The 25,909-nt window shown below is 34.3% G+C and overlaps 1 protein-coding gene across 2 annotated transcripts in view; it reads right to left on the bottom strand.

Moving 5' to 3' along the window:
- Positions 1-25,909, bottom strand: part of LOC149773607 (E3 ubiquitin-protein ligase rnf213-alpha-like) — a 371,427-nt gene that overhangs the window by 19,573 nt on the left and 325,945 nt on the right. For both annotated transcript variants that reach the window (XM_089946359.1, XM_089946358.1), the window contains exons 84-88: positions 19,131-19,272; positions 15,345-15,407; positions 11,255-11,423; positions 9,092-9,305; positions 4,638-4,712 (exon numbers count right to left, since the gene is read on the bottom strand). In XM_089946359.1, the coding sequence (XP_089802485.1) occupies positions 4,638-4,712; positions 9,092-9,305; positions 11,255-11,423; positions 15,345-15,407; positions 19,131-19,272 (663 nt within the window). The remainder of the gene's footprint in view (positions 1-4,637; positions 4,713-9,091; positions 9,306-11,254; positions 11,424-15,344; positions 15,408-19,130; positions 19,273-25,909) is intronic.

Consider the following 25,909-nt stretch of genomic DNA (forward strand, 5'->3'; position numbering starts at 1 on the left):
CTCATAAGACATTTAGTATTATTTACTATAAATATATGTAGTCTGAATTAGTCATTCGAGGACACATATGCTGGTGTTATGTATTTTCATTCCTTCTTTTAATTTAATGATGGTAATTAACGTTTGTATGTATGGTATAAAAATGCCAGGTGTTCGCTCGTGTAAGTTTCTTTGGTGGGAATGGTGCTATAGCATATGGAGTAACAGTATTCATAGTGATCATTCTTGGGATTGAAATTAATTGTCGACAGTTTTATTGTTGTGGTTTATTTTTTCTTCTGGTTTGATTTCTGACTTTTGTATTCTTGTAGAGTAAAGAAAAATCAGAAATTAAAGTGAGTAATGTTTAAACTTAACATTCTATTTACTGAAGAAGTGAATTCTTTCTAGTAATTATTTCATCACAACAATATTCACAGGTGATACAACAAAACATGGCTTCCATGGATTGAATATGATATATCTATTTATGTAGGACTCTTCTTTTTAAGGATAAATGAAAATCAAAGACATAATGTAATGTAATAATCGAAAGTTCTCTGCAAAAATCGCGAAATATTATGAAATCGGGAGGTAGGCATTGAATGACCCTAAAAATTAGGAGTTTTTTTCCTCCCCGCATGAGAGTTGACAGGTATGGTGTAAGGTTGCTTACATCAAAGCAAACTATAACTCAGCTTTTATGGCATTAGAATAATTTTCAAAGCATTGTTTCTGATACTTCTTTATTGTATTTTGGAGATATTGTTAAAGTTAAGTGCAGTGGTCCCCATGATTTGACTCCAAGGGATGTACTTCATTCAGCGCATGTTTAAACCTATAATGTACATGTGGTGGCACCATTATGTAAATATGTTCTATTGCCTAATTGCGAGCATTGAATCAAACTGTATTGTTGTTCGTTGTGTTGTCATACTGGGATCACATTTGAAAGAGTTAGGTATTTACATTTTCAAGGCAAAATAAAAATGTAATTACTGAACCACTGATATAAAATGTCCAATGCAATACAGCAACTCGTGAATGCTCAATTCTTGTCATCGTTTGATCAAGTTATACACAAATCTAAATTAGGCAGAAACAAAAAGAAAACAGAAAATTAAATAAATTACTTTTCAAACAAGCTTATACCATCTCATTTTAAAAAGTTATGTTGATATAAGTTTGCCTAAATAAATGCATTTAGAATTTACTGTGTGATGTCACGGAGTTGTGGGTCAGCTTATATGCAGGTCATTCACTTTTTAGTGTTTATACCTATTCAGTTTGGGGGGTCGGCTTGTACACGAAGGGGCTTGTACGCGAGTATATACTGTACTTATGCAAGAAGGATTTATGTATACACTTGAACAAGCCAACAATGGCGGGGGGAAAAACCTAGAGATGCTGTAATAATGCATGTAAAGTTCACTTTCTTATGGCAAATGGTGAGATCATAAAAGGATTATCTGAACACTCACACTCATCTAAAATTGGAAAAGTGTAAAGTTTGTGAGTTGGTACAAATTTGAAATAACGAGTACAGGAATCAGAAGAACTGGCATGCATTATAGTTCAAGCAATGAACGCCAACTTGAACCAAGCAGCGCTTGCAACTCTACCAAAACTCGACAGTTTGAAATGGACTGTTTGCCACTAATGTGGAATGATGGCAAAACATTTGTAAGATCCGCCTTAACTGTTTATTCACAACTACCAAGATTAGTAGTTAAGCAACAGAAAAAACAGAACAGAACCAAAATTCATGAAGAAAGAGCACTTGCAGATGAAGCTCCTCAGCTAAAAAAGAAATACAGGGATCTCAACTGTCAACTTCATGTGGTCATCATGGATTATGAAAATAGTTCATTATTGGACTACTCATGAGTATGCAGTCACCACATAAACTTAATGGATTCAACATTTAGTTTCTTAACTTGAACAATACCTGCTTGTTATGTGACATTTTATAATTTAACTATTTACCAATATTTAGAGGTAGAATGTTTCTTTAATTTGAATTATTGAAAAACAAACAGTAATATATAATTACAATGTTGCATTGCATATCATTTTTTTCAGCAATAAAACATTTAATTTCTGTTAACCTTTTTAATTAAACTTAATACATTTTATCAAATTAGTTAATTTATTTGGCCCAAACCTGTCTATTGTGAACCGTCTACACCGAGCTGTCTACTCCATATTGTCCACTCTTAAATCATCCACTCCATATTGTCCTGCTCTGAATCATCCACTCCAAACTGTCCACTCTTAAATCATCCACTCCATATTGTCCACTCTTAAATCATCCACTCCATATTGTCCTGCTCTGAGTTGTCATAGCGCTAGATGTTAGATCAGTACCAATTTCATTTAGGACCAACTAGACTGAAATGATTGTGTGTACCAAGTTTCATGGCATTCTTCAAAGTAGTTTAGGTGGAGTAGTGATAACAAACTGGTGCTAACAGATTGACTAAGGACAGATGGATTACAAGCAATGGAAAACAGACCATCTCACAAGTTTTTCTGGTTTGTGACCAGTAAAGGAAAAAAAGAGTATGTAAACTTGGAATGTAGTTAAAGCAGAGCTCAGTTAATGACTGAAATTAAACCAAAATAGCTGACAACTGAAGCTTCCAGATAAGTTCACTAGCAGATGATATTCTGCCCATTTGACCTGGGCGATGGGCAACCAAGCAGTTTCTCCTATAAGTGATGACAGAAGTTGACCATTCTGGACAAGTCATACTGAAGCAGAATCAACTTATAAATCCCAATTATAGATACTAACATAAATCCTGATTTGTGTTCTGTTTATGCATGTTTTGTAACAATTTCAACTTCCAAACATTATATAAACTTAATGGTACAGCTGCCCACATACACCTCTCCCTTGATAACTTGTGCACAGCTTGGTCCACAAACAGACTGTACTATAAGCGAGGCATGAGTTACCGATGAACCTCCAAAACTTGAGAGAAAAAAATTGCTTTGACATTGAGAAAATCATGGGGGGGGGGGCGGCGTTAGGGAACTGGGCTGTTTATTGACTGAATCTTCATTTTACAATAACATTGATAATAATATTTAATAACGTGCTTTTTATAATAAAGTTGTTTGTTATTCTGCTTAATAAAATTTATAATCATAATGTCCAACATATCAAAGATTGTTCCAACTGGTTTGAACAACCATCATGTGTACACGCAATAATCTGTGTATTACGTCACTTCTTTTTGTTTTCTTGATGAGTCTGGTTCCCATAGTGGTGTGTTATATTATCCTGCCAAATCGGAAGTCCCAAGAGCAATGAACTCGACTTACTGTTCATACACCACCAAACATGATTCCTTTTTTTCAAAAACACACAACATTTATTTTATTTTAAGACAATCATCTACACTGAAACTCAATTTTTGTATTGTTCAATTAGCACAATATTGATGTCGTGATTTAACTGGAAGTGATAATGAAACTTATCATCCTTGAGGATATCTGTAAGTGCCAGTTCAAGACTTCTCGGAAACTCACTTGCCCACAATGATTGTATCTGTGAAATCAAGCACTTTATTTTATGAAGTATTCATTTCACTTGGCTGCCTCATTATATTTGATCACGGTTATGAAAGAGTCGGTTAATTTACGGCAGTTTATGTTACATACACAATAACATTTATAACTGTTTGATTGATCAAATGAACTGAGTTCACCCGTTATATAACCGGGGCAACTAGATTTTAAGTTTGTAGGATTTTCGTGCCTTTTAACTTTTCTTTTATTCCACCTCCCTTATTTGATTCAAAAGACATAATTAACGTAGTGATACAAAAGAGGCCAGCTATTAATTCAGTGCAACAATACAACAAATACTTACAGAAGCCAGTTATCAACAATGGTTGGCACTTAATTAGGTTTACAGAGAAACGCTCATGGACATAGCCGTTATGGTAGATTTACGCATTTTATGTTTAATTACAAGAGGACACATTGGATTTATGATGATTACACTTAAAAGGAACTAAAGAATAGAACTAGAACACAAATTTCAATTGATAAAAAAATTATTTTATATATATTTATTACAGTACTGCCTCCAATTGGCGTGACATTTATTGATCAAAAAAATTTCCTTACATATCGTTAATAGTGATGTACTAAGAATGTTGTTTGGAAAGAAAATGTAAAAAATTGAGTGACCTATTTTTAAATTTGATATTTCAAAGTGTTGATTTAAATTTCAAGGTCCTATATATTGTTTTCGATGATAAAACGAGCAATACATTAAAGTTTCCGTTACCAATTTTGATCGCTATTTTCTCCAAGTTCCACAAATAGGGATTCATTTTTAGGGTATTTTCTGGTTTACAAAATGGGAGCATGCCTGACCCCATGTTATAAGCAGGTTCGTGAGTTATCAGGACATGAGTTATCGAGGGAGTGGTGTACCACAAATATGGATGTGGATAATGTCATTTGGGAACTATCTATAATGACAAAACTAATCTGTCCTTTATGGACAGCCCTGTTTTTTTTTCTGGGTAAATTTTTTCTTTTCTCAAAGGAAGATGCTGTAACACTTGATACTTAAGAAAATGGCACTCATGTGATCAGAATTTTACAGTTCCACATTACTCTGGGAGATTTGCTTTCACCTGTGGAATTTTCTCTTGCAGCTTTCTGAAAACTGTGGCATTAGTGTATTCAGCTCTGTACACCATCAGCTCAATCTACAAAGCATAAAAAGAGAATAAGATTATTCTAAAACAAAATAGTTTTAATATCACAATTTAAGGTATACAATTTTTAATATATATATATATATATATATATATATATATATATATATATATATATATATATATATATATACATACACACACACTACTGAGATCATTACAATAAATAACCTGAAAACCATCAATGGAGGTATCACAGGATAAATGCACTAAATTCATTTTTCTTCAAGGGGTGATAGTCTTTGATATTTTTTGTGGTATCTTTGAAATCGGCCAATTTGGGTATGAGAAAGCTTGCCAGTAGCTTCTCATGGGTAGGTGGTTATTCCTGGGTTTTTTCCTGGGTTCTTCCTCCGCCATTAATACTGGCTGCCATGCATAACCTATCATCTGCTGAAAAATTGTGTTAAACCCCACAACAACAACAACAACCACCATTGAAATATCAACTTGTGTGAGTCAATAAACAATAGAGTCTAACAAAGAGAAAAGGAGTCTAATGCATAGAAAGCACAAATCACAGGAACATTAAATACAGGTCATAGTTACTCCCTTTTCACTGATGGCTGCAGTTGTCCTTTTTACACTAAAACATACCAAATAATGCAACTTAACATGAAACACATCCTGAGAAAATATAAAGGTTAACCAAAATCAACTGAATCAGAAAAATAGGTCTTGGTGACCCAATTTTCACTGAAAGGTATATCCCTGTATATGAGGCATCTTAATATCAACTTGCATGACTCTATGGGGCCCCGAGTGGCCGAGTAGTCTAAAGCACTCTCCATTACAGATCACTGCCATTACATCTCTGTCTGCATGGGTTCAAATCTTGGATTTGGCTAATGTGGGTATGTGAGAAAGCTTGCCAGTAGCTTCTTGTGGGTTGGTGATTCTTTCCTGGGTTTTCCTGGGTTCTTCCTCCACTATTAATACTGGCTGCCATGTATAGCCTATCATGTGCTGAAAAGTGGCATTAAACCCTACAATAACAACAACAACAACATGACTCTACAAGTAGTAGTGTCCAAGAAAATGACTTAACCACAAATCTTAACCAAGCAAAACCAAGCTAAATGCAAAGATTAACCAAAATCACTGGACTGTGAAACATGGATCACAGAGAACAAGTTTTCATTGATGGCTGCAGTACTCCTCAAGATGCAATAACATATGTTATATTACTTAAGGACAACAGTGTCTGACAAAATGAACTATGTACAAAGGTTAACCTAAATTTCTGAATTGAAAGCAGATCTGCCACTTTGAGTGGAATTAAAATCAGGATGCCAAAGGAAGAAAAAAAAACCCTCAGAATTTGGAAAACAATTTCAGGAATAGTGTTTGCGAACATATATTTACAAAAACTTTACAAAGAAATTGACATCTCCACTGTGTTATGCTATTTACTTATAAAAAATTTATGCTACATTCATGCTGTGAAAATCATTTTTCCATTTTCATCTTTTATGCTGATATTTATTGTAAATTCAGTTAAGCCACTCAAAAGATTTTCATGGTGTGACTGTAGTGGAATTTTTGCTCTCTTTGCACAGTCATCATGAATCAAAAGGTATATTTTTTTAAAAATTTGGTACTTTTAAAAATGAGGATTTTTTGAGAACAAAATCAGGGAATCAGGAGTTTTGGATTTTTAAACAAAAATATGGGATGATTCCAAGTAAATCAGGATAAGTGGAAGGTCTGTAAAGGTGTACTGCTCCAGATGACACATCTAAATACCAACTTATGGAACTGTACAAGCAGCAGTGTACATGAAACTAACATTTATGCAAACTGTAATTTTGACCAACTGAACCAAATGCAAAGGTGAAATAATATCTATGAAATGTCAAATGTGTGTTGCAGTAACCTAATTATTACTGTAGATGTAGCATTCAAAATAACACAGCTAAATATAAATTTTCATGACTGTGAGATTTGAAATAGTGTTAAAGAAAATGACTGAAACATAAATCTTGACCTAAGATAGAGCATGCACACATTCCACTAGAATGCACAATATAATTTACAAGATGCAATACATAAGAATTGAAATACAGTGCAACTTGTCTTACTGGACAGCTCTGTGTAAAATGCATCCAACCACTAAAGACAATAATCATGGGTTACTGACCTTTTCATTATCATTTAAAACTTTACATAAAGGACACCTCCTCATATAGGATAAACCTTTACATACACCTGTCCATAATAGACAACAATTAAAGGCCAATCTTGTTTCAATTATTATTTTAGCCTTTACATAAAGAACTCCTTTATAAAGGACAAGAAATAAAAGTCACTTTCTGTTTCCTCATTTTAATCAGTATATAAAGGACACCTGTCCATTGAGGACAAATCAAAGTCACTCCTTTTCATCATTATTTTAACCTTAAAATAAAGTACACCTGAAAAAAGTGCCAAAAATTAAGAGTCACTTTCTTTTTCATTATCTTTTCACTGTTCATAAAGTACACCTAATCATAAGGACAACAATTAAGGGCAATTCTCCATTTCATATTTTAACATTTACATAAAATATACCTGCCAAAATGATAATGATTAAGGTTCACTCTTCCTTATTTTTAATTTTTACCATTACATAAATACAGCAGCTCATAAAGGGCAACAAAAAAGTGTTGCTCTCCTTTTCATTATACAGGACACCTTGCCATACCAGGTCCCTGAAGTTTCTTCATAAACATGCTTCACTGCAAATGGCATAGTTTAACACACAAGGAGTATCTAAATAGTTCCAAATATTTTATTATAATTCTTTTGTTTCCTTGAACCTGTCAATAAATTTAACGCATATTGATTGAGAAAAATAGCATGATCTGTAGGTGTATACCAGACACTTGGAGATTTATACATGTAACGTAACACACATAAATGACATAAAAATCTTCTGCTACTGTGGGAAAAACATACATTAAAATCAAGTCACTCTTAGGGTACTCTCTAACACCTATAAAGGTTGACTTCAATAAATTTTGTGGATACAATTCTCTATCATATTCTACAATTTTGGGGTGGATTCATCATCATTGTAAAAATGGTCATGAAGCCATGGAAGATGAAATATGTTCTGGAAGACTGGTTTGTCACTGATGAGCTGGAAATGGTTGCTGTGAATTGGGCAAAAGACTCAGTACATAGTATAAAATAGTTTTATTACCATGGACATTAATTTAATGTTTTTAACATACTGAAGTATCACTTGAGGCTCAAAAGTTCTGTATAAGATGGGTTCTGCATTTGTTGATGGCAGACCAAAGACTGACTTTGATTGAAGTCGCCATACAAACTTTCTTGTTGTTGTAGGGTTTAATGCCATTTTTCAGCACACGATAGGCTATACATGGTGGCCAGTATTAAAGGTGGAGGAAGAACCCGGGAAAACCCCGGAAAGAACCACCGACCCACGAGAAGCTACTGGCAAGCTTTCTCACATACCCACATTGGCCGAATCTGAGACTCGAACCGACGCAGACAGAGGTGAGATGGCAGTGATCCGTAACGGAGAACGATTTAGACCACTCGGCCATTCAGGGCCCCTACCATACAAACTACTTGCCATATATGACCAGAGACATTCAAATAAGATTTTTAGAGATGACGAAAAATTTATTTTTGTTTCTAAACTGAGATGTACTCAAACTTTTGAGAGTTTTATAAGTAGATTTTATGATGCAAAACATCTGGTTTGAGCATTGCCATGTGGTTGGAGGTCAGTTTTCCAGTGTATGAACAACATATCAGAAAAATTATTCACAATAGGGCATTTAATAACTGGATAATCAGATGGAGTAGTTTGTACATGGGGAGCATTGAGTACTGACACACTAGTCACTAATAAAGAACTTTGTTATACAGCACACTAATACTCAGAAAATTGTATAACACCCATTCATCAATTTATGTTTTATTTTCATAGTATATCTAATTACATCATCTACTGTTGCAGTTTGGTATTTTGCATCAAAACATAAACTTCTGATTAAGTTAATGACTGTATTCAATTTTTATCTCTTTTCTCTTTTACCTTGGAAATAACAATTTTATCAACCTCTAATATCAAAATCAACAAAAGCATCAATGAATAACTGAATGCCAGATGATTAGAATAATGTTATCTGTAGAAGAATTTCTAATAATTATTATAAAAATTTTAGACGTAATTTTGTCATCTCATCTATCTGTCTATCCTAAGCTTTAGTCAATTTCTACATGAAGCATTTTAGCCTCAACTCTTTATCTAACAAACACCTACCCATATACATCTCTAATTAGCTAAAGACACATTAATCCTCTACCATAACTAAAACTGTCTTAAGTGTTTCACATTTCAAGAAAACCTTTACCTCCATGTCTATCCTAGACTTTCCAAAGAGAAATCTATCCATAATCTGTCTCTCTAGGTTGGTGAAGTTGTACTCAATAGTTGTTCCTTTCCCAACCTCAAAGGAATAGTTACAGTTGGCCAAAACCAAGGGCAGAATATCCTGCTCTGGGTGGTAGCTGATCAGGTGAGCTGGAGTTATGTCCCTTACTTTCACGTGTGGTATCTCAACAACTCTGAAATGAGGAGAATTTATAGAAATTATGCAAATTCTTTAATAAATACAAATAAATCTCTCATACAATTGTACAGATATTTGGGGCATTTTCAATTCTGATTCTGATGATAGGTTTGTATAAATGAAATGTTGCAAGATGAATTTTTATTTTTTTAGTTTCCAACATAAAAAAGTCTCATAAAACTGTGGCTCTTCACATCATTAAATTTAATACAAATGGAGTGCCATGAATGGCACATTACATGCCTATACTATGTTGAATAGTCCCTTATGCAGATTACTGAAATTTGGTGCAGCAACAAATTTTCTTCTTTCTGTCAGTGATCTTGACCTATGCCCTACTGACATAATTGACAGGGTTCTTCCTTATCCCAAAATGCAAGAAATCGAACTTTTGATGATGAAGAATGAAAGTTATTGTGCATATTACTTTTATCTTTCAGTCAGTGACCGCTGACCTTTTTGTCTCAAAATTAATTTAGTACTTCCTTACCCCAAGTGCAAGTCTTTCACAAAGTTTGATAACTATAGATGGTCGACAACTTGAGTTACTGTGCAGAAATCAATCACAGTGAGAGGGACAAACATCATAACATTGTATGTCTTATGGCAGGCTTTAAAAAAAGTAAATTGTCTTTCTAATTTTACTAATGGCCGAAACAACCAGTGTTCATGTCGTTGAATATGAATCAAAAATGGCTTGTCTTAGTTCAGAAATGACCCTTTAAGGACATAGAGTATGAATGTCTCATTCACCTTTGATTAAATAAACATTCATTTTAGGTCAATTCACTAACTTCACAGATAAAACAAAAACAACAAAGTACATATTTACTGCAAACAGCAGGTAAAAAATGGTTTGTCTTAGTTCAGAAATGACCCGTTAAGGACATAGAGTATGAATGTCTCATTCACCTTTGATTAAATAAACATTCATTTTAGGTCCATTCACTAGCTTCACAGATAAAACAAAAACAACAAAGTACATATTTACTGCAAACAGCAGGTAAAAAATGGTTTGTCTTAGTTCAGAAATGACCCGTTAAGGACATAGAGTATGAATGTCTCATTCACCTTTGATTAAATAAACATTCATTTTAGGTCAATTCACTAGCTTCACAGATAAAACAAAAACAACAAAGTACATATTTACTGCAAACAGCAGGTAAAAAATGGTTTGTCTTAGTTCAGAAATGACCCGTTAAGGACATAGAGTATGAATGTCTCATTCACCTTTGATTAAATAAACATTCATTTTAGGTCAATTCACTAGCTTCATAGATAAAACAAAAACAACAAAGTACGTATTTACTGCAAACAGCAGGTGATACTGCCATCTCATGCACTTTTTCCTACTAAATGACCTTTCATTTAAGTAAGTTATAATCCAGATAGGGATACACAGCACCAAATTCCATTTCCCCCTGCCATAACCTAAATGAAGTGAGCATGAATATGGTATTTGATAAACCATTTAGTTGAGATATATACTTGTGCACTGTGTCATGAGAACCTGTTTAACCAATACAGAGTTATGGGACAGAAGTGTAAATGTTAAAATACAAATGGATGGATAATGCCATAACATAATATGCTAGACTGAAGATGGGCAGATAAAAATGACTTCATCATATTAGGGATATGATCAAACTTTGCCCCCACATTCTTATATAGGTAATTTAGGAGGTCAAATTAAACATTTTCAGTGATGAGAATGTATGCATCTTGTAGCCTCAGAGTTTGGGATCACCAAAGTGCAAAAGAGTTATCAAAAGACCGTGCATCTGACTCGTGCATAACACTTGTAACCACAGAGGTAAAAGGAAGGTTCTTCTACTGTGTAATAAACAAGCCCCCTTAGACATGCTAATGAATATATCTATAACTTGATAAACCAACTCTTGTAGATAAATGTGCAAATTGTGATGAATGACTTGTGTTTGTTACCTTCTTTTGACCTCTCTGTAGTAGTTATCCATGAACTCGTTTTGTGTGCGGAACAGGAACTCCAGTACAGAGTAAGCACACTGGCCTGCATCACTTGCTGTAGGCAGAAGCTGAGACACTGGTGTGGAGTCATCAATACGGCGTCTACGGTATTCCTTGGGTACAAATACTATAAAGATTGGAAAAGTAGCTAAGTTGTTAGTTTTTTCATGGTATTTAGGCATGATGAAATTAGCAGCAATGTTAAAAGGTAAGGTCCACAAGTTCTTATGCTGAAACCATGACTTAAGAATTTTTCATATATGCTAGAAATATTCAAAATGACAAAATACACAAATTGACAATTAGGAGTTTTTGCGATGAAAATTGACTTGATAAAAAAAAATGTTTCACTGAAATTAGTACATGGACACTTGAGCTAGTCTTATCAGGTGTGAAATTGCCTTGAAACTTTCTTAAATAGTATAATGTAATAAATAACCTCTACCTGGGAAAAATCTAAATCTTATAGTTCCTTGCCTCAACAAAGTTTGGTAATAGACCATTCTATTTAATGGGTAAAAAGGGTCTCCTAAGAAACAGTGTCAGCACGATGTATGATTGACACCATTTTCAATGAGGACCATCTAAATATCATGTCTACTGGTGAAAACACCATAGACCATTGTTCTTTAGAGTTCACTTGTCTGTTAGTGTCAAAATCATGTCTACTGGTGAAAACACCATAGACCATTGTTCTTTAGAGTTCACTTGTCTGTTAGTGTCAAAATCATGTCTACTGGTGAAAACACCATAGGCCATTGTTCTTTAGAGTTCACTTGTCTGTTAGTGTCAAAATCATGTCTACTGGTGAAAACACCATAGGCCATTGTTCTTTAGAGTTCACTTGTCTGTTAGTGTCAAAATCATGTCTACTGGTGAAAACACCATAGGCCATTGTTCTTTAGAGTTCACTTGTCTGTTAGTGTCAAAATCTATGAAGTTGTTTTTAAGTTGATTGATAATGCATTGTAAAGGTACCACAAAATTTCAAAACCACAGAGCACAACAAGTTAACATTATACAGGTGTGGTAATCAGGCCTACAAGGTGACATTATACAGGTGTGGTAATCAGGTCTACATGGGTGGTATACTCAAGCAGAGTCTCAAATAGTGTATCCTCATTCTCTGCTAGACTGACCCACTGCTTTCTAAGACCACTTCTGCATAATCAGAAATAGCTAAGACAGAAGAAAGAAAAAAAAGGTTTTGATGAAGGGTGTGTACGAGGGTAGTGTGCAGTAGAAGTAGATTTTATAGGTATTGATCCTATGGGCTCAGCATGATCAGCTGATAAATCAAACAGGTCCATCTGACCACCTGTCAAGAATCAAGTTGAGGTCAAAGTTGTGTGCTGCACTGTAGTGGTTTAAACCCAATATCTCCTCATCTCAGCTACCTGGATGCAATCCATGACAAACATGTTGCACCAATTAGCCATTTATTACAACATGTTGCACCAATTAGCCATTTATTACAACAGGTTGCACCAATTAGCCATTTATTACAACAGGTTGCACCAATTAGCTATTTATTACAACATGTTGCACCAATTAGCCATTTATTACAACAGGTTGCACCAATTAGCCATTTATTACAACAAGTTGCACCAATTAGCCATTTATTACAACATGTTGCACCAATTAGCCATTTATTACAACATGTTGCACCAATTAGCCATTTATTACAACATGTTGCACCAATTAGCCATTTATTACAACAGGTTGCACCTATTAGCCATTTATTACAACATGCAAGAGGGTGCATAAAGCTATCACAAATATCTGAATGGTAGTGTTGGTGGTAGTTGGCTGGTTGGGATTTTGTCCCGAAATGCCAGCATGTCGAAATGGATGGATGGCAGACAAACAGAAAAATATATATAAGAAATAATTAACAGGAGCTGTGAATAGCAAATGGCACATATGAACCATAATAAGTATACCACATTTCACAGTGACAGAGTCAAACCTGTCAACAGCAGCCATCCATGGGAAAAGATCAGACTAGCCTTTGTACACAGGTGACCACTGAATGTAGGTTCACCTTTCAAACTTGTTTTCCGCACAAAAACTACACACCAAATACCATTTATATTTATTATTATTAAATGTATTAATATTATTATTATTTCAGGCAACTGGCTTAAGTTCCTATGAAAATAATTCACTGTTTAAATTGGATATTCCTAAATTCTGGTGGAAAAGAGTTTCATTCAGAGATTTATTCAATTTTCCCTCTGTCTATTTTTCATGTGGCCTATTTTTCCTTTTGCACCTAGAGTCAGCTATATCCATAGTAACAGACCTAGGCCAAATATAGAAAGTCACATGACAGGTCACCTTGTTCAATCACTTGCAATATCTTTTAAGCTGTATCACTGTTCTCATGTATTTACTATCAAATGTGCATGATTTTTCATTCTCAGTTCTGTATTCTTGCAGAAATATGCAAACTAAACAATTTCCTGAAAATTCTGAACATTACAGTTATATGCCTATTACAATGTTTCTCAAATATGGATGGATATTTAATGTAGTTCTGGTATGTACACATTGACTATCTTTGTATTTTGAGCATACAAATTCATACAGACTTTTCCATACTATTGTAAGAAATAAACGATTATTATTTTTAGGTCCAAAGACTTATAAGCATATAACAAAATAACATTTGCAGTGTCCCAACACTTACAGACACAAAAAGGTGAAGAAAGCAACCACTAAAACAAAATGTCTATTGTGTCCCAGTTTTTGTGAAAAAACTGCAACAATTTTATGTCCAAACTTTTATAGGTCATACAAAATAATTTTTCTAAATAATTAATGGTGTGTTTAGACTTACCATCATGATGGTAAATACAATCCAAAGATCTTATAATGTTTGAATTTGACATTCTGCATTATAAACAATGTTTAAATGTTCTTTGAAAAATTCTTAGGAAAAAGGTAAGTGTAAGGAAAATGTGCCTATTGTTACTGATTGCAGTTTTCCCATAAGGCTAAAGTTTACAAGAAAATGACAAATGGAGTCTCTGTCATCTAAAATAAAATATTTCATGTGTGAATCATTCAATTATTCAGTGTGATTTTATGGATCTTTACTGACAAGAGAAGCAAAGTAAATCATTCAATTTACCTTTATGCACAAGAGTTTGATTTGTTGCATGAACTTTATACCATTATGTACATAATTTATTTAGAACAGATGTACCAAATTTCAGCTTAAAATTGAGTGTGAGTGTGTGATTTGGATTTATAATGTAGCTTTAACAATTTTTCAGTCATATCGCTACGATGTCTGCAGCGTGGCAGTTTATAGTGATGTCTAGAATTGTGGCATCATGCCGCAGACATGTAGAATGATGTCCTGCCCAGTCACATTATCCTAACACCAGGCTGACCAGTCCTAACACTAACCTCTTAATGCTGAGCACCAAATGAGGCACCAATTAGTATCATTTTTATGAATCTTTGCTATGATTCTGCCAGGGATCTAACTTACGACCTCCCGCATCCGAGGCAGATGCTCTAATCACTAGGCCACCTGAGTGGTCAGCTTAAAACTGAAGGCATACAAGCAAAAAATAACTATTTATTGCAAGTAGCAAAGTGCTTTAAAATTCAGCAAGTGAAGCACTGTCAGTGAGTCTCAGGGATTTAGATACTGGTAAGGCTACCACTGCTCTAGGTGATCTCTCTGCAAGTATACTGTTGGGAAATACCTAGATGTTTTGCTCAGGGTTTAATGAGCACATCTCTCATGAAGGAAATGGGAATAGCTGTTGAGACCAGGTGACCACTATATAAAGGTGATTCAGGACAGGTTTTGTTGGAGCTTGAGTTTTTTTGGGTGTCATACTCTGGAAACAAAAAAAATGTGGTGGAAAAAATGGATAGATGGATGGAACCCATTTATATATCTCTGCCAATATCATTCTATGCAGATTAACTAAAACAAAAATCTGCAGTACATAAACCCTATAGTTCCATAATATAAGGTGACTGTAATTTTCAGAATTTAGATATGGAATAACCATTTCCATTTTACCCAAATGTTCCCTGATAAGGTCCCAAACCTCTGCATACTCGTCCAACAATCTTGGCAGTTCATCTGAAAAAAAGAATTGGAATAATATCCTATAAAGTATTTTCTTCATGATATCTCAAAAGGCAGTTAATACAGTGAAACCCAGCTATAATATCATACATATGAATTCTCAAAAGGCAGTTAATACAGTGAAACCCAGCTATAATATCATACATATGAATTCTCAAAAGGCACTCCATACAGCAGAACCCTGCTATAACATGATGGTTGGGTCCCCACAAGTTTTCAAAAGGCATTTAATACAGTAAAATTCTATTACATCATGATGGTCTGGGTCCTCTGGAGTTCTGCAGAACTTCTATTTCTGTCTTGAGGTCAAAAACATCGACAACTGAGAACTATAAACTACAGGTACCTAAAATTACCCTATCAGTGAACAAAGCACTTTAGCTGTTAAAGTCCTAAACACATGCACTCTACTTTCTGTTACATGCTACATGTGTGTATTTGAAAAGAATGCAATAATAAACATGTTTTTAGAACACTTTAGTGTACCTACATTCCTTGAATATTTAAAAGAATAACAGAAAGAAAAGGAAAACTTTTGTTTGTTGTAAGAATCTGGCATATTCTACAATAGATTTATGCAATGATATAATACTTGTACAAACATAGACTGACTTGTATGTTTTTCATACTTTTATGTTTTTACTTTATATTTTAATTTAGAGGTATGGATTTTGTAGTCTGAAATAAAGAATTCTTATTCATAATACATGTCATATCGAGAAAATTATTGTGATATGCTTCATGATACACAATAACTAGCACTATGTGGCCCTACTAAACATACAGCATCTATGGTATAGATATTTAAGGCATGATATATATATACACACACCCACACAGAGCATATATAGTATACATACAGCATACAGAAGATATGGTATATATATATATATATATATATATATATATATATATATATATATATATATATATATATAGTCAGCTCCACTTAAATGCATATTGATTAATTGCATAGATCGCTTAAGTGCATAGCGAAAGTATGGTGCCATTTTTCCTTCATTAATATGCATAGTAATCAATATCGGATAAATGCATATCGGTTAAATGCATAAATCATTTAATTGCATACAATTTGCTGGTCTCAACCATTGACTTTATACATGTTTGACACCGCTTAATTGCATAAACATGGTCCAGACATGTAAAGTGGTGGTCAAGGCTGTATACGTGTCGAATGCTATCCCAAAGATCGCAGAAAATTATAGACTGGTGCCTCATGCAGCCTCTGTGCTCATCAGCTAAGCATTATAAATGCTGATGCACTGGCTCTAGAGGTCGAAATTATTGCCATCATTGCTAACTTTAATATGCAATACCTGACGTTCTGCCGGACTTGATCAAAGGTTATGAACCAGCTGACATTTATATAAGGCATGGTATAGATATTTAAGGCATGACATATATATACACACACACACACAGAGCATGTATAGTATACATACAGCATACAGAAGATATGGTATATATATATATATATATATATATATATATATATATATATATATATATATATAGTCAGCTCCACTTAAATGCATATTGATTAACTGCATAGATCGCTTAAGTGCATAGCGAAAGTATGGTGCCATTTTTCCTTCATTAATATGGGCTTTTTTGGAGAGCTATCCCAGATGGAACACTTTCATTTAAAGGAGCTAATGTATCCAGGGCTAAAGTTGCGAAAGATTGGGTGACTGTTGCTTGCAGCTAACATGCATGGGAGCGAAAAACTAGAGCCACTAGTGATCGGCAAAAGTAAAAATCTGCATTGTTTTAAGAATGTTAAGACATTACCGGTTCCATACAAAGCAAACAAAAACGTGTGGATGACAGGATACATATGGCAATAATGGCTTAAAAAAGCTGATAAACAGATGCGAAGCAGAAAACAAAGATTCTCATGTTGTGTGACAATTGTGCTGCTCACAGTGATAATCTTCACTTGACAAATGCTAAACTATTCATTCTACCCCCAACACTACATCATTGATTCAACCGATGGATCAAGGCATCATTGTTAACTTCAAGAAGTAATACCGATCACTAGTGTTGTGTCAAGTTGTTAACATCATCGACAATGGAAGTGAAGGGCGTGCTGCAGAATTACGTAAAAAACTGAGTTTACTGGATGCCTTGCATCTACAGGGAGGCATGTGGAATCAAATTTCAGGAGCAACCATTGCCAACTATTATCAACATGCAAGTTTTGTCAAGAACATCATGTCCACTGAAGACGTTACCGATGACAACAACACTGAGGTTTTTATCCCACCCACAATGGCATTGGATGAGTTCAATCGCTATGTGGCGTGGATGAACACCTTCATACTGATGAAGAAAAAACAGATGCCGATATCTGTTCACACGTCCAGCAAGAAGAAAAGGATTCAGATCCAGAGGATGTGGAGGAGTCTACCAACGATTTGTCTGTCCTACCGCCAAACTTTGCACTGCCATTAAAAGTCTGGAGACTATTAGAGTGTTTTTGGAAGCAAATGGGTGTGAATCGTATGACGTTTTTATAACTTGCAGGCTATTGTCCATCAGACTGGCTGCCCCAACTGTGTTAAAAAATCAATTATGGACATTTTCACCAAGTAACTTGCAAACTTTTTGCAACAACTTTAATGTCTTTCTTTTTATGTAAACTTATTATTTTACTGGGAACTAATTTTAGTAGCGACCTGTATACTATTTTGCTACCAAAGAGTGATACACACTATCAATAATAATTCTGGCAGGAACAGTTTATAGTGTTTATCTGAATTTACATGTATTATGGACTTAAATGTATACATAGATGTTTAATACACAGAAACACAATTATATAGCACATGAGCTTTGTTTGTATGATTTTCCATTTTTATGAGTACATGTATATTGTCAATATACATGAATTTGGCTTAGATGCATACTCTGTTTATATGCATAGCTTGGGTCCAATCCAGAGACTATGCATATATGTTTGTTGTTTTGTTGGGTTTAATGTCATTTTTCAGCACAATATAGGCTATACATGGTGGCCTGTATTAATGGTGGAGGAAGAACCCAGGAAAACACTGGAAAGAACCACCGACCCACAAGAAGCTACTGGCAAGCTTTCTCACATACCCACATTGGCCGAATCCGAGACTCGAACCCATGCAGAAAGAGGTGAGATGGCATTTGGTCTGTAATGGAGAGCGCTTTAGACCACATACATACGGCAGGTATGGCATATATATATATATATATATATATATATATATATATATATATATATATATATATATATATATATATATCAGTTATGGTATACATATATCAGGTATGGTATACATACATAAGGCATGATATACAGCAGATATGTTATAATCAGAATTTTAGTATACTCTAAAATAACAAGGATTCTGTTGCAAAATAATTTCAACATTGAGTTGACACTGCCACAGCTGCTGGATGATGATGAGGGCAATGCAACTAGTTCTCATCACCTACAACTGGTATTTTACTGTTCTCTAAATAACAAGAATTGTGCAGAATACTGCACTTGGACTCTTTATAGTAATGGGTTCACAAGACAACTTAAACACTGATTTGATGCTGCAGTAGCCACTAGATCAGATCACAGACACAAAATCCAGTGTTTATCTCCCTAAAAGGGAGACAATCATACAGGTGGTAGCATGAATTTTTGTATTTTCACTACATGGTACAAACCTCCATTGGACTGATTTCTGAGCATCTCTACTGTAATGGTGGAGGCTTCAGCACGATCCAGCTTCCTTTGATATTTCTGGAACAGAATTCTCTGCAACTTCAAGATGTTGGGAAGGAAGCGAATTGCCCGCAGATGGTGTTCCTATAATACATGTTAAAAACAAATTTATTACCACGGACCTTTAATTGGGTTCTGTTAGATATGAACTTATAATATTTACATTAAAGTATTTGCTGGAATTAGAGAGCAACCTGCCTGCTGCCTGTGTTCCAATAAATACATGGTAAACACAAAGTATTACCATGGACAGTGGCCTTTCTGTTGGAATTAAAGTTCTAATATTTATTTCAATTGTCTGACAAGCTTTATTTAATAACTTGTTCTAAACATTCTGAGCTTTATCTGCAGAAAACTAAAGTACCATACATTTAAAGCTGTTATTTATAACCCTTACATATGACGGCATTCCAAATTGGATCTAAAGACCTTACAGGAGTTAAATGAATGGTGTAGCGACATTTGCTGTCAAAGTCAGAGATCATGGCTGCACAGTCCCAAGTTTTTATAAAGACTTTTCATAGATTTGGTTTTTAAGGACTTGTACAAGTTTTTCAGCAAGTATTTATTTCCTACATAAATTTAAATTATCTCCATATGTTGCTTTGTTTATCACTGCATGGACTGATACCAATATTGTAGAAAATACCCACAAATAATAAGCACTCCAAACCAGCAAAAGGATGCTACTCCATCCAGAAACTACTCAAGTTTATTTGTGTATCATTTAAGACATTTAATTTTACCCCATTGTATTTTTGTAATAGTATTGAAAAATTTGCAAATAACAAAATTTCTGAATGCAAAAAGTGATGCATATAAATTTTTGAGAATTTTGTACTTTTGCGAATAAATATATTCAAAGAGTGATTGCTAGAAGTTTTTTGGCAATTCAAGACTTTTCAAGGCAACCCCTCAACTTCAAGGTTTTTATTAAAGCTGTAAGAACCATGCTTAGGTTTGAAAATAAACTTGCACAAGTGAAGATATTGATATTCTGTGTCTCAGGTCAAGATACTGAAAATCAAGTTTTTACATTTTTTGATGGTTTGATATTTTGCTGAACATGTTTAATGGTCATGGAACCAGGATAAATTGTGTAGCCTAAGACCCATTTACCACCAGCATAAATCTAGAACATTTGTTCACTGTAGTTTATAGTTCTCAGTTGTCGATGTTTTTGACCTCAAGACAGGAACAGAAATTCTGCAGAACTCCAGAGGACCCAGACCATCATGATGTAGTAGAATTTTGCTGTATTAAATGCCCTTTGAAAACTTGTGCTGACCCAACCATCATGTTATAGCAGGGTTCTACTTGATGTCCTGTCTGCAATTTTAGCTACCTGTCTTCAGACTCATCCTAACATTGTTAGACTGTCTAAGATAACACTTCTAAAGAAAGTCACAAGTATGAATATGGCTATTTATATCTATCTGATCCTCTAATTTGCTGCCACAACCAAATTCTACATAAATTGACTCATAAAATTACAATTCTTGGTGCACACTAATTTTTATTATGATGGTTGCCCTTACAAGGCCACCCATTTTGCAGCAGGAAAGTGGCCTCATAACACTGGTGTCTTTACTTTGGATCAAAGATGAGTACAGTGTGACCCCGCTATAACATGGTAGTTGGGAGCCATAGAATGTTATGAACCAAACCGTGTTATAAGCAACCAAGTCAGTTAGCTGAAGAAAATGTACCCCCCCAACAAAACAAAAACACCAAAGAAAATTGGGGGTGGTGGGTGGGTAATAAATGCGGGCGGTAAAATACGTGCTTTGTCGGCACAGTTGCCATCTTGAACTGATGCATATTAAATGAGAAATACACCTGTAGTGAAAACAGAAGACATAATATAATAGTTTACTTTATTTAGAGAACCATGAATTGGTACATATACGTGAATCCTGTTTATATATAAATGTCTAATGTATAGCATGAATAGAGTATCAACACCGTGTACTCACCTGCGAACCTCATCATATACATTGAATCCATAATACAAGTGATTCCATCGAAAATATGCACACACACAGCGTTAAAATATTAAATGATTTTGTAACAGGTCATATTGGTCTGAGTTCAGTGGAAAAACACAGCACAATCATGTAAAGAATGACGAAACACATTTACTTTAGAGTACATTCCAAGTCGGTAAAAGTTAGTTTGCGTTTTAAGCCGCCGTTGGTAGCGTTCATAAGCATAAACTTTCTCCTACAAAAAGGAAACTTTCACAGCACAGTTAATGTGTTCCAGTCATGTTGGAAAATGCAAAAATCCATCATATTCCATCACTTTTTTTTAAGTTTGGTACTGACTTCCTTTGAACTAAAGTTCTTTGCTGTTATTGAAAGATTGTAGTCGGCTTTCTTTGATGAAGGGTGCATGCGCTATTTAAGTCACCGCTAAAGGACAGCTTTGGAGAACCAAACGAATGCCCATTTCTTATTGTGGCGGCAACATCAAATAATTGTATTGCATGATAGAGACTGTTTTTTTTTTTCATTTGCTGAGCACGTTTTCATAACAGTCAGTGCTTCAAAGGTAATGTTTCCTTTGAAATTTCAGCAATCTATTTTATCTGGGTACATTTTTAAAAAGGAATTGGCCGTCGTTTAGACTATTCTAGTCACTGTTCCTCCTTGCCTTCTGAATAAACCAATAAGTAAGATGTATTTTTTTTCTTCCATTTGTGGTTGCAGCATCATGCTGCCTTCCACGCATGCGTCTGAAAATTAACAAAGGGTCAACAGACGATAGAGATGCAGGTGTTCTGATGATAGGGATTATTACAGAAAACATGAGCATTCTGAAGAACTTAATTTTGAGTGAAACGAAGAGGAATTTTACTTACCATCCATATACAAATGTCAGTCTTTGTAAATATATTAATTACTAGCGATCGGCCAAAAATCCGATGAAAGATAGATTATGAGACAATGCCTCGCCCGGCTGATCTCCGTTACCAGAAATGTCAACAACAAAAAAGCAGATATTTCACAACATACAGAACTCACGCTAGATTTCAGGATAAGCGGATTATGATATAACAATGCACTGTTTAGATGGTTTGTCAGTATGGACAAAGAATTTGTTTATGTAACAATAGATAAATTTCAGTGCAATTTATAGCAAGTTTGCGGCTTCCTTTCATGGGGCCTCTGAATTTCTGCACTCCAAACCAATGGTTATATATAAAAGTTTAAATAGCCAACAATGTCACCAACAAATAAAAAAGCCACATGGTATGTTTTGCAGCTAATAAGAGAAAAACAATCCAAATTTGCGACATTGGCGAAGACCTACATGATCCCAGAATAAAATTTTTATGCGTTTTTTCTTCTTTTTACTTTTAAGAGGAAAAAAAAAATATTTTCGTGTACGAGAAAAATACTTTTTCATGTACGAGAAAAATATTTTTTCGTGTATGAGAAAAATACTTTTTCGTGTACGAGAAAAATACTTTTTCGTGTACGAGAAAAATACACATAAATTTCAGGAGTCAAGCCACGATCGTCTTGTATTGTTCATACACGATCTCTTCCCCAAAATGATAAGCAACGTTTTACTTTTTTTATTTTCGTAATACTTAAGAAATTTTTTTTGTGCACAAGAAAAATACATGTATATGAAATTTCGGGAGCCACGCCACGACCACGTTATATCCGAATTTGTGTTATAACGGAGCACGCTATAGTGGGGTCACATTGTAGTAATTTACATATGAAGTAAGAAAGTCACAACAAATTCTGAAACATTTACTTTGTTCATTTAAAAATCATACAGTTGTGAAATCAAGTAAGTTAGAGAAAAACTGCTACTGTAGTTTTAAAAAAGATAATGACATTGTTCGTACAACTGTCTTAATACCATTTCCATTTATTGAATCATATGACCTGTAAGTGAAATGGCACATGCAATGCAAAACCATTAGAACACCTTGTTGTTTAAATCAGGGTACAAGCATATCCTTGCCCTAACAATCTTTCTCCATTAATTATATCTTCCCATTTCTGCAGAATGTTTTTCTTCTCTTTTACTATGTTTATTCAAGTCTTTCTGACATTTTTCAGCATGGATACTCAAACTATCCTCCTTTTCATCAAGTCAAATTATTCTGACATTTTCTTTGAACCTGAGTAGGTTTTATTTCCCTTGCCAACATGCTGAATGTTTTGCAAAAATTTGTTCCTATGTTTCCAACTATATCACTGTTAAAATAATCTGTAGCATTTAAATGAAATGCCATGTGTTTATAAAGGAAGTGATTTTGGCATGATTCACTGGTCACAGTCTGGTACCCTGCTGAGTTTACATTTCTATGTGGGAGAAGCCATTACAAAGCTATCATACAACTTTAATGTCATGCAGATTTTGTGACGAACCATATGGTTCATAACGGCTGTTAGTTATTGTAATCATGATAAATATCATCAGTAATACCAGCCAATAAACATCAAAGAGAAATTATCAATATCTAAGGGATGCCAAAAAAGGATGTCACACCATTTTCGTGCTTACTTGTGTTTGTCAATACTGCACATGACATTTGTTAGCTATTGTAATTTTAACAATTATCAGCAGTAATATAGTGTGACCCCACTATAGCACGCTCCGTTATAACACAAATTTGGATATAACATGATCATGGCATGGCTTCCTAAATTTTACATATTTATTTTTCTAAAGCATGAGAAAAAAAAATCTTTCTTAAAAGTATGAAAAAAAACCCATAAAAAGTTTATTATCATTTTGGGGAAGAGATCACACATAAATAATACAAGACAATTGTGGTTTTGCTCATGAAATTTTATATGTAATTTTCTTGTACACGAAAAAATAGTTTTTCTTTTTAAAAGTACAAACAATAAAGTGTAAAACGTTTATTCTAGGATCGCACAGGGCTTCACTAATGTCAAAAACTGTGATATTATTTTTATTTTCCTTATTGGTAGCAAAATATACCATCTGGCGATTTTTTATTGCTGACATTGTTGGCTGTTTAAACTTGTATATACAACCATTGGTTTAGAGTGGAAAAATTCAGAGGAACCATGAAAGGAAGCCACAAATTTGATATAAAATGCACTGAAATTTATCTATTGTTACATAAACAATTTCTTTGCCCATATTGACAAACCATCTTAAAACAGTGCATTGTTATATCATAATCTGCTTATGTTGACATCGAGCATCAGTACCGTATGCTGTGAGATATCCGCTAATTTTGTTGATATTTCTGGTAGCGGAGATCAACCGGACAAGGCATTGTCTTGTAACCTATCTTTTGTCGGATTTTTCAGCTGCTTGCTAGTAATTAATATATTTACATAGACTGACATTTGTATGTGGATGGCAAGTAAAATTCCTCTTTTTTCCATTCAGAATTAATTCCTTCACAACACCCACATTTTCTGTATTAATCCTTGTCATCAGACCAGAACACCTGTGTCTATTGTCTGTTGACCCTTTGTTAAATTTCTGATGCATGAGTGGAAGGCAGCATCACTCTGCTACCACAAATGTTAAAAAAAAATATTTTAAAAAAATCTTACTTGTTAGTTTATTTAATAGACAGGAGGAACTGTAACTACAATCGACCAAATGACGGCCAATTAATTTAAAAAAAATAATGTTACCAGATAAAATAGTTTGCTGAAATTTCAAAGAAAACATTACCTATGAAGCACCGACTGTTATGAAAACGTTATAAGCAATGGAAAAAAAAAAATCAGTCTTAATCATGCAAACAGGCATTTGTTTGGTTCTCCAAAGCTGGCCTTTAGCGGTGACTTCAATAATGCATGCACCTTTCATCAAAGAAATCGGACTATAATCTTTAATAAAAACAAAGAACTCTTCTTCAAAGAAGTCAGTACCAAACTTAAATAAAAGCTATGGAATTAGATGCATTTTTTCATTTTTCAATGTGACTGGAACATGATTACTGAGCCATGAAAATTTCCTTTTTGCAGGGAAAATGATACACTTATGAAAACGACCAACAGCAGCTTAAAATGCAAACTAACTTTTACTGACTTGGGATGTACTGAAAAGTAAATGTGCTTCCTCATTCGTTACATGACTGTGTTATGTTTATCCAGTGAATTCAGACTTATAAGACCTGTGACAAAATTATTGAATATTTTAAAACTCTGTGTGTGCATTTTTTTTATGGAATTACTTGTATTGTGGATTTAATGTATGTGATGCGATTCACTGGTGATTACATGATGTTAATACTCTACATAAGACATGTATATATAAACAGTATATTTACCAATCCGTGGTTCTCTAAATAAAGTGAAATATTATATATGCCTTCTCCATTTTCACTACAGGTGTATTTCCCATTTAATATGCATCGATTTAAGATGGTAACTGTGCCAATGAAACACGTATTTTATTGTCCACGTTTATTACCTACCCCACTCCCACCCAAACTGTTTGGGGTACATGCATCATTTTCTTCAGCTAACTGACCTGGTTGCTTATAACACGGTTTGGTCTATAACACAGTCGGGTTCTATGACTCCCAACTACTGTGTTATAGCGGGGTCACACTGTAATAGCCAGCAATTATCAAAGTGAGGATCACATGGCAGTAAGGATAATTTGATTACTTACCACTTTGTATATAATAAAATTTGATTCTTTTATCAGCATGTTGGAAAAAATGAGGCCACATGTGAGTTATAAATTTTACATTTTT

The sequence above is a fragment of the Sinohyriopsis cumingii genome, unplaced genomic scaffold (assembly GCF_028554795.1).
Source record: "Sinohyriopsis cumingii isolate HCF-2022 unplaced genomic scaffold, ASM2855479v2 utg000624l, whole genome shotgun sequence".
NCBI lineage: Eukaryota > Metazoa > Mollusca > Bivalvia > Unionida > Unionidae > Sinohyriopsis > Sinohyriopsis cumingii.